The sequence below is a fragment of the Neltuma alba genome, unplaced genomic scaffold (assembly GCF_004799145.2).
Source record: "Neltuma alba isolate B1F8T4 unplaced genomic scaffold, ASM479914v2 tig00001614_pilon, whole genome shotgun sequence".
Classification (NCBI taxonomy): Eukaryota; Viridiplantae; Streptophyta; class Magnoliopsida; order Fabales; family Fabaceae; genus Neltuma; species Neltuma alba.
This window is the reverse complement of record NW_021632532.1, coordinates 166,905-177,271: the sequence shown is the minus strand read 5'-3', so window position 1 is coordinate 177,271 and position 10,367 is coordinate 166,905. Positions and strand designations below refer to the sequence as shown.

At 34.0% G+C, this 10,367-nt stretch overlaps 2 protein-coding genes and 1 long non-coding RNA gene across 3 annotated transcripts; all 3 read left to right on the top strand.

Moving 5' to 3' along the window:
• Positions 1-2,541: 2,541 nt before the first annotated feature.
• Positions 2,542-3,810, top strand: LOC114759647 (probable LRR receptor-like serine/threonine-protein kinase At4g29180). The gene is made up of 3 exons (XM_028948859.1): positions 2,542-2,620; positions 2,741-2,874; positions 3,046-3,810. Exons 2-3 carry the CDS (start codon positions 2,751-2,753, stop codon positions 3,609-3,611), a joined length of 690 nt encoding a protein of 229 aa, XP_028804692.1. The 5' UTR covers positions 2,542-2,620; positions 2,741-2,750; the 3' UTR covers positions 3,612-3,810.
• A 383-nt stretch (positions 3,811-4,193) lies between these two features.
• LOC114759662 (uncharacterized) lies at positions 4,194-5,683 on the top strand. The gene is made up of 6 exons (XR_003741940.1): positions 4,194-4,634; positions 4,757-4,898; positions 5,165-5,235; positions 5,324-5,395; positions 5,480-5,551; positions 5,646-5,683. It is a non-coding gene; the product is annotated as an uncharacterized LOC114759662 (long non-coding RNA).
• Positions 5,684-7,439: 1,756 nt separating this feature from the next.
• Positions 7,440-8,147, top strand: LOC114759655 (receptor-like serine/threonine-protein kinase SD1-7). The gene is made up of 2 exons (XM_028948870.1): positions 7,440-7,631; positions 7,712-8,147. The coding sequence occupies exons 1-2, from the start codon at positions 7,488-7,490 to the stop codon at positions 8,018-8,020; spliced, it is 453 nt and encodes a 150-aa protein (XP_028804703.1). The 5' UTR covers positions 7,440-7,487; the 3' UTR covers positions 8,021-8,147.
• The last annotated feature ends 2,220 nt before the right edge of the window (positions 8,148-10,367 follow it).

Below are 10,367 nucleotides of genomic sequence, written 5' to 3'. Positions count from 1 at the left end.
GCGCATTATTCTTCAGCATTTCTGCTTAGAGCCTACAGCACATGTAAAAACTTTGCTAGTAATTCTTTTACTTTTTGTTCCTAGGTAAAAGCGTAAATGCTGGTTAGGAAAAAAAAAAGAGTGTAAATATTTTATGATAAGTCGGGGAGGAGGACGACTTTGCTCGTCAATTAACTTCGGAGTGATAAACACAACTTAAATGATCTCAGAAAGTTGCAGAAGATCAAACTTTGAATTGTCAAGTCAATTTGTCTCTCATGTTTTTTTTCACACGATCCCTTTCTCCCCACTTTCTCCAGCGCACCATGAACACGCCTGGCCTTATTCATTTTCTTTCATCACGTCAAAGTGAAACATCTAACTAGAGATGGGTAAATAGTTGTTTGAGAAAATAATAAAAAAATATCTATTAAATTTTAAAAAGATAAATAAGTTATGCCGACTAATCTTGTAATAGTTTTACTATTCGTGTAATAGTTACAAGTAAAAATCTCTCAAAATCAGCTCTTTGTTATTTTAAAATTTAATAGTTATTTTTCTGTCATTTTTCTAGTTTTCCCCCCCCCTTTCTTCGTAATTTTTTTCCCCTCGTTCTATTTAAACAAATTGCACAAGGTATCCAATAATTAGCTTTTTTTATTATAAGAATAATAGTTGCACTAGTTGTAGGCTTTACAAGTTACCAACAACATATCTCCTCATCAAGTTAGGGATAATTTAACCCACAGGCGCCGACAAATTAATAAAAGACCACAATCTCAATAAACTGAACTTTTCCGGATGAAAATTTTCGTATTAATTCAAAACCATTCATATTTATTGTATTGCATGACAAGAATAATGGAGGTAGTTTAATGTCAATAAATATCAATTAGCTTCCAAAGACTTAAAAACTTTTCAATGCATGTATAGGGACACAAGAACAAAGTTTCGAAGTTGTTCTCCATATATACTCATCCGGTCCTTAATATAAAATATATTTAACTAATTTGATTAGATTAAGGAAGTTAGGTAAGTTAGTTAATTATAAGAAAAGTGACATTTTTTTCCTAAAACACCATAATCATCTTTCTTAATACCCCCTCTCCCTTTGCTACTCGATTATGGTTGAGGGAGTATCTATAGGGGTAATTTAGAGAAAATTGATAAATATGATAAATGAGTCTTATATTTAGGATCAAAACTAACTAAAAAATTAGGTTTTATATTAAGAACCGGAGGAGTATAAGGACAAGGATCTAGGCAGATTATATGCAGACCAGAGAAAATAATCCGTGTCCACTCGATTGAAATATATAGTGGAATATTTTCATCGTCACACTTACGCTATTGAAGCTGCCCGGTGAATATTCAAGGTTGATGTAATCTCACTGGAAAATTGCAGAAAACTACAAATATCATCGGAGGAAAGCTACAGCAGTGGATTATGAAGGACCACAAAGTTGTTTCTAATGGCACTGTTTGTGGTGATCGAACAATTCGACCTCCCAGTCATGTCACCCATAAATGTTTTATTTCCTTTTTCCTTTCTATTTTTTTGGCAATAATAAAAAGGGAAGCCTAAGTTTGAACATAAAGTCCCATTTGATACAAAATATTGAAAATGAGGGATAAAAATTTTGATTGAAATTGAGAAAAATCATTAAAAAAATATTTAGTATGAATAATTTTTTATTACATGGGATTAGGGAATACCACCTCTCATGGTATTCTCCAATCTGATGTACATGGATAGGACTACCCAATCCCATATAACAAGAAATCACTTATGCTAAACACTTTTTAATATATTTTTTAGTCTCAATCTCAATTCTTACTCCTCATTTCTAACACTTACTATCTAACGGGACCTAAGAGTTTTGTTTGTTTACTCGGACCAAGTCCACCCAACGCATGGCTCACGTATGAGACAATTGTTTTCCGCTATGGTGCTCTTTAATTTGTGCGGTTTTATGTAAGAAACTATCAAACTAAAATTTTAGTTTTGAACAAATGTCTACTTTTCAATGTTAAAAAAAAATTCACTCAAATATTATCCTTTGTCCCCTGAAAATTAACAATTTCCAAGACACAGTTCAGAAAAACCAAAAATATGATTAAATTTTTTCTTAAAAAAATCCACTTTTTAAATTTACTTAGTTAAGCATTAGGGGACCATCAACCTTCTAAAGCAAGTCTTAATCATGTGGGGTGGCAGGAAAATAAAATGAGGGAGCAAGCAAATTACTGAGGACTAATTATATTGTTGGTAGGGGTAATCATCGATCTCAACAAAGGCGCGAGTAATGAAAGGATCCAAAGTGATCAGGCCTCCACTGGTCAAGTCAATTTATTTTCGTTTGTCCCATTTATTAGAAGAAAGATGCTATCTCAGCAGGCAATTAACAACTTGACAGAAAATTTGAAAGCTTCAAAACACCCAAAAAAAAAAGGTTCATTGGTTTTCTTTGATCGGCAAAAAGGAAAAAATGAGGCCCATTTCAGGTTGCCTATTCCGTTCGAGAACAAGAGACTTAACTGAATACTTATATATACGCCCACTGCCACCCTCACAAATACATTCAAAGACAGACTAATACTTTGAATCTGCGTACTGCTCGTCTTGGTTTCGATTAGCTTGGTGAGATTCTAAGCTTCCAGCGACTTCATCTCTATATTGTTCTTTTTCTACATCTTTTACTCATTTGGTTATCTTGTATATGTATCTGCATATCTAACTTCCTTGTATATGTATTTGCAGATCAGACCAAATGGAAAGGGCACCAAAGTTGAATCTGCTTTTAGGCATGTGTCTCGTTTTCATCCAACTCCTCTTTCATGGTGGCAGCACAGTGGGAGATGGGAGGAAACTCGTCACCAACGACAAGAATCCTGGTAAATTAGTTATAAATTGCATCAGGAATCCATAGCCTACCCAATATCAAGATGCTAGGTATGACTTTTTTTTTTTTTTTTCAAATCTAAATGACTGAATCATATGATGCTAAATAAATTTAGTCAAAACATGACTTATTATATGTTTATTTTGGAACAACTTTTGCGTAGGATTCATAAGCATCGATTGTGGAGCACCAAATGATTACTCAGACAAGGAAACGGGCTTATGGTATCAGACAGATACAGAATTTGTAGAAACTGGTACAAATTCTATGGTTCTCCCTTCTACCAACACTGACAATCCTCATTTTGGGGGACTTCTAAACACGTTGAGAAGCTTCCCAGAAGGAAAAAGGAATTGCTACACTCTCAAACCAAAACAAGGCAAGCGCCACACTTATCTGATTAGGGCTTACTTTTTATATGGAAATTATGATGGCAAAAATCAAACTCCAACCTTCGACTTGTACGTTGGCGTCAATTACTGGGACACTGTTGACTTGAGAAATAATAATTATTATTACATTCCTGGGATTATTCATGCCCCCACAACAGACACAATACCTGTGTGCCTTGTGAAAACTGTTGTGGGAGTACCTTTCATTTCTGCGTTGGAGCTTCGACCTCTCAGCAATTCCATTTACCAAACATCTCCACTTTCTCATCAATCTCTTTTAATCAATCGAGGAAGCTTTGATGTTGCCTCCACCAGTTCCGCCATGCTCAGCAGGTGACTCCTACTTTTCCCACGATCTCTTTATTTCTCTACGTTATTCGTTGACTCCAAACTTAGATTTTCTTTTGGTGTTACATTTGCTATATTTGTTTTCTTTTTATAAACACCGAAGCATATGACTTAATCACTATTAGTTAGATAAGCATTTATAACGTCAATTGTTCAGGAGGGGACTAAGTTTCTTAATTTCTGATTTGGAGGACCAAGCAATAAATTCTGTTGTTAGGCATGCACCGATATCATAATTTGCTATAGCTAGAGAAATCGTCCATAAATTTTTCTTTGAAATATGAAAGTCGGAAAAAATAGCATGACACCTATTGGTCTATCAGAATGAATTAGTTTTTCATAACGTGACAATCGAATGTTTAAATTCTTATAAGAGAGATGACCACATTTAGTGCTAACCATGCCTCATATATCATTGCCCCCAATAAAAAAATACACCTGAGCAATGAAAAATAGCATGACATCTATTTAAAGTTATTGGATAGTAAGGTTTGCGTTCTCTGTGGAAAGTGCAGGTACAAGGATGACATCTATGATCGAATGTGGCGGAAAATCGATTTATGATATTGGTACCAGATCAATGGGTCCGTAGATATTGATCCTTCAAGCACAAACAATTCTTATAAGTTACCCGCGGAAGTGCTGAAATCTGCAGCCCAATCATTCAATCTCTCCTATGCATTGAACTTTGCCTATGACTATGTATGGAAAGACCTCGACAGGTCCTCCAAATATTACGTCTATTTTCATTTTTGTGAAATGCAGCAGCTTCCCCCTGGCCATAAAAGAATACTGAATACTATTATTACTGTTGATGATGAATACGTTTACACCCAACCTATAGTTCTTGAATACTTGAAACCTCAAACCATTGCTCCTAAAATTAAAAATCAAGGTTTTGTTCTTTTTAACATCAGCGCGACATCAGAATCCGATGCTCCTCCAATCCTTAATGCTTTTGAGGTTTACGAGTTCGTGTCACCTCTACATTCCCCAACTGACCAAAGAGACGGTACAAATTTGTTTATTCCTTATTCAACTATTTGCAATATGTCCATGAATAATATTTTATGTTTGTTTTCATGTTTGGTTTTGACTTCTAATTAAGATCTTGCTTATTGTTCGCAGTAATAGGGGATGCTATCATAGACATTAAAAACACATACAAGATCTCCAATTTGGATTGGCAAGGAGATCCATGTGTTGCAAAACTCGCTTGGGAAAGACTAAGCTGCAGTTCTGGGATCAATGACAAAAATGCAAGAATCGTCTTAGCGTAAGTCATTTTTACATCTCCATTATTTTAGCGTCACTGGATCTATACGCATTAACCTAGTTTTGTTAATAACAAGAATCTTAATACCGGTGTAAATCTGTGAAGTATGTCACTATTATGTTCTTAACATTTGATACTCAAATGCAAAAATCATATAGTTCAATTTTACGTCATCCCAAGAGTATTATTGACTACTAATGATGTCGAAGCTCATATTAATATGAAAATTTATGACTAAGTCTTGAAAGTATGATTCACTCAAGCAGGAACCTAAGCGCGACCAAATTGGCAGGGCAAATAACAACCACATTTCACAACTCACAGAGTTAGAGTCCTTGTAAGTTTGTGTATTCGAGTGATTTAGTAAGGACCGATTCTCAGCGGGAAAGTTTCATTAATATGCAAAATATGTTGCTTTGTTTTAGAGATTTGTCATTTAATGACTTGTCGGGATCAGTACCTGAATTTTTAGCTAAACTACCCAAATTGAGAGTCCTGTAAGTTTTGAATTATGTTGTTTATGATTCATTTATAGAGTAATATCTTATTTAACTTTGAGCTCACTTATAGTGCTTTTGCAGTAACTTGACTGGCAACAAACTCACAGGTTCCATTCCCAAGGCTCTTCAGGAAAAGGCAGATTTGCAATTGAGGTTTTTCATCTTTTTATGATGCTCCTTGTTCAATTGTGATGAGCCTTATGTGAATCAAAAGTAATTAACAATAATAATACAACTCGTTTCATAGTTTGGAGGATAATCCTGGCCTTTGCCTGGTTGATTCATGCAAAAGGCAGAAGTTTGTCATTCCACTTGTTGCTTCTGTTTCTGCTTTAGTTGCAAGCCTCTTGGTTTGTCTGGCAATAGGGATCTTCAGAACCAAAAAATTAAAAGGTAGGTATAAATATATGCTTGGGTATGATTAAGCATCTGTCTTCATGCATGATCATCGTTTTTTGTCAGCGTTTTGCATTTAGTTTTGTTCTGTGTCATCAATTGGACGCCACTCTCCCCATCGGAGACCACTATATTTCTCCTTTAGTCTATACTTTGTTTTATGCTACGAGTTTATACCCACGGAGACAGCACCCACACAGACACGAAAAAGGAAGGAGAAAATTCGAACTACGACCCTCCTTCAATTATAGGGACCAATGTTTTAGATGGAAACAAACTCAAGGGATCAGAAACTATAGTTTAAAATTTGAGGAATGAAACCAAGATGAAAGTAAACTTGGAAAACAAAAAATTATATGAACCGATTATTTTATTTTAGTTTAGAGAGAAAAGAATTATATATGATAATTTTATAACGATAAATCAAAATAAAATACACTTTTATTATTAAAGAGAATTCAAATTTCAAGCTCAAGACCCAACAACAAGAAACAACCACACCATGCCACCAATGCAATGTATATAACTTTTTACGACAAATAATTAAAGTATTAGTTAAGAATAAAAAAATAAAATAATTAGTTTATATTATTCTTAAGGACATTACACAACCCATTATTTATATAAAAACTTATTTAACAAATAGTCAGTGAGTACTCATAAATGAGATCGGTTTGTTTTGTATCCTACTCTTTTGATATCTTCGTGCTTGGTGACGAGTAGGGCCAAAAAGATTGAAACAGAAGAAGCTATTACATGAAATTGGAGACATTGCGATCGCATTAAGTGCAAACGACAAACAAAAGTTTGGTAAGAACGATAAAACAGGACATGAAATACGCATATTCGATTTCAAAAGCATTGTTTTAGCATCAGATAACTTCTCATCCACAAATAAGTTAGGTGAAGGTAGCCTTGGACCTGTGTATAAGTTAATAACTAAACATTTTTCATTGTAATGTTACCTTGGTAATGCGTAATAACGATTAAACTGAAAGGAAAAAAAATGAGGATGATTAATTGACAATAGTGTTTTTATTTTCAGGGAAGATTTCCGGATGGTCGAGAGATAGCGATCAAAAGACGTTCTAAATGTTCAAAACAAGGCCTAAGTGAATTCATTAATGAAGTTAAATTGATCGCCAAACTGCAACATACTAACTTGGTAAGACTTTATGGCTTCTGTACCGAAGGGGAAGAAAAGATGTTGATATATGAATATTTGCCCAATAAGAATTTGGACGTCTACCTTTTTGTTAAGCGAATTTTTACCTTTAAATTATAATAATGCTTTACTATCAAAATGGATATGTCATAATGTGTTCCTCAGAATTTCATTGATATAGATCACAATAATAGGATTTTATTGGATTGGAAAAGATGGCTCAATATTATCCAAGGCATAGCTCAGGGGCTTGTCTATTTACACAACTACTCAAGATTCAAAGTGATTCATCGAGATTTGAAACCAAGTAATATTTTACTTGATCATGAGATGTGTCCAAAGATATTTGATTTTGGCATGGCAAGAATATTTGAGTTGAAAGAATTTTAACAAGATAATACGAATCGAGTGGTTGGAACATAGCAAGTAAAATTCTTTTACCGATTCAATTTTTTGATAACACTTAACTGATTGATGAAATGCTAATTACTTTTCTTCCGTCATATCAATTATTATCATAGTGGGTATATGTCCCCAGAATATGCTCTTAGCTGGATTGTCTCAGTAAAAACTAATATTTTCAGTTTTGGGGTGTTGCCACTAGAGATTGTCAGTGGCAAAAAAAATGTCAATTTTGTTAAATCTGAACATTCAATCAACCTCATAGGACATGTAAGTGTATATAACATTTTTCCACCCAATATGCGTCTCTACATGTTGATTAATATACACTGAATATGAACTTGTTTTAGGCATGGAAGTTGTGGAATGAAGAAAAGGCCTTAGAGCTAGCAGATCCCTCACTAAGTGGAATATGGAATGCTGATGAATTATTGAGATGCATTCATATTGGTCTCTTATGTGTGCAAGATCAAGCTAAAGATCGACCTGATATGTTAGATGTGGTTTCTTATCTCTCTAATGAAACCATTTTATCAGCTGAACCTAAGCAACCAGCATTTTTCATTAATGCAAGAGAGAACAACGCCACATCACCTGTTAATAATATACGAGAAAATTGTTCTACCCATAATGTAACGATTTCAGGTTTCAACGGTTGATGAATTATGTGAATCTTCCCAAACTGTTAACTATTAGACATGTTAATTCCGAAAATACATTGTCAATTTCCTAATATAATTTTCATGTCTGATGACGTTCTCGTAGGCAATATATACATTATATCAATGTTATGTGGGTAGTGTAATTTAATTTTATCACTTTGATGGGATAGTTAATTAAATTAATTTCTTAACTAGATATTTTTTGGAAGAGATTCGGGGCAGTGATTTTTTTTTTGGGGCCAAAATTCGGGGCAGTGATTAGAATATCACCGTTCACCCAAAAAAAAAAAAACTGAAAAAGAATATCAGCATGCCAAAACGCAATATGCGTGTATACATAAATGAACATAAATTAGTACTTCCTACGGTCCTTAATATAAGAGCTAGTTGACTAATTTGAATAGATTAAGAAAATTGATTAAGTTAGTTATTTGTAAAAAATAGGTGTTGTCTTTCCTAAAATATTCTTACTAATCAAGTGTATTAGTTAGAACTATTATTATTAAAAGTACTATCTTGGGGAGAAAAAAAGACATATATGAGAGACAAAATGGATTGGGGTCTTATATTTATGATCAAAATAAAAGTCAAATAAGTTGTTATATTAATGATTGAAGTTTACTTGCCCTTTCTTGTCGCTTTGGGATTACTCCAAAAATTAACCGAATTAATGCAATATAGTGCACAATCCGGGTCGTATTCACTTTGAGTAGCTGAAAACGAAATTAAATCCTAGTAAATAAATGCAAGTAACCTAAACTATAAAAAGGATTTTTGATTTGAGTTTGAAAAATTGCTAACTAAATGCCTTGAATTAAATTGAAATTAAAATACTTTTTTTTTGTTATTTTCTTTTATATAAAAGATGATTGAAATAACTGAAGATGAAAGAAATGAAAATGAGACACACAAATAACACTGATGATAATCAATCCTCCAATTCAACAATGTAGGCAATCATAACTCTAAAAGATGTGGGAGTTAAAAACAATGAATTAAGAATTATAATTAAGCTTTTAATCTAACAACCGAGCCACCTCGAGTTGCCACAAAATATTTTCCTAAAATCCCAACTTACTAACTGCAACCAGAATAGTAAAATGGGATTTAGGATGCCAAAAACCAATGCTTAATTAGAACTCTTAAATCCAAAATAACAGAATTAAAGCTAACAAGAGACAATATGATCCAAAATTCTAAGCCACCTTAGAAAATCACAATATATTAACTCCAAAATCAATATAAATGTCATAACCACAACATCATAATTGAAATCAAAGCTATAAACAACCCAATGTCAAATGCTAAACAGTAATCCAGCCACAAAAATCTCCACAGATAATCAGATTTAACAATACAAAATTTTTCTAATAATCAGAATAACTATCCTAAGACCTAGGAATTGTTAAACAATTATTAGACAGGAAATTAAAACAGCTAAAACTCCCCCTTGATGATCTAAGCTCCTGCCATTGTTGTTGAATTAGAGGATTATTAAGCTCTAGCCATGGATTGCCATAAGAAATGCCACAATCAGTATTTTGCTACAGGATCCCATGGAAGAACGCAGGCGCCGTCGACTCGTGCTCGCTGGTGTTCTGGTGTTCAGCTTCCGCCGCGCCTACGTCTTCTGTTGCGCCTTCCATGTTCGTTCTCTGGTCCTTTCTCCAGTCGCGCCCAGCTTGCTCTCCGGATTGTCCTTCGTCTTCGCTCTGCCCTCCAGCCGCCTCGCGTGTGTGTTCAGCTCCGTGCGGCGTGTTCGTGTGTGTCTCCTTTGTTTTTGTTCGGCCGCCCTCCGTCTTCTCGCTGATGATGATTAATATTAGGAATATTAGGCAAAATATGACAATTTTGCCGCTATAAAATATTAATTCAAAATAAAATATATTAAATAAATTAATAATCAATTAAGGTTAAAAGACTAATTAAGTTGACAAAACCAAAATATATAAAAATACTTGAGTTTGTCAACTCCCCCACACTTAGCCTTTTGCACTTCTGGGCAAAACGTCATTAAAGAAGAATCCAATAGAGACACTCAATGCAAGCAAACATAAAACTAAGCATGAATGTGCAATTAACTCAAGCAACCTTTATTCCTAATCAATCAACAATCATAGAATACTTCAGTGCAAAGAAATTAGCACTTGAAACATAGTTGGATAAAAGAAGAGAAACATAATAGAGCTCATACAGGGTACAAGTGTTTAACTCATCTCTCAAATGGGAAAATTTTCACTCAATCCACCTAGATTAGCACCTACCATAAGCTTGTAGAAATTCTAATATCTCCACCACTAACATACCTTAGACTCATGATCAAGGGGACTTGAAGGGTTGTAAT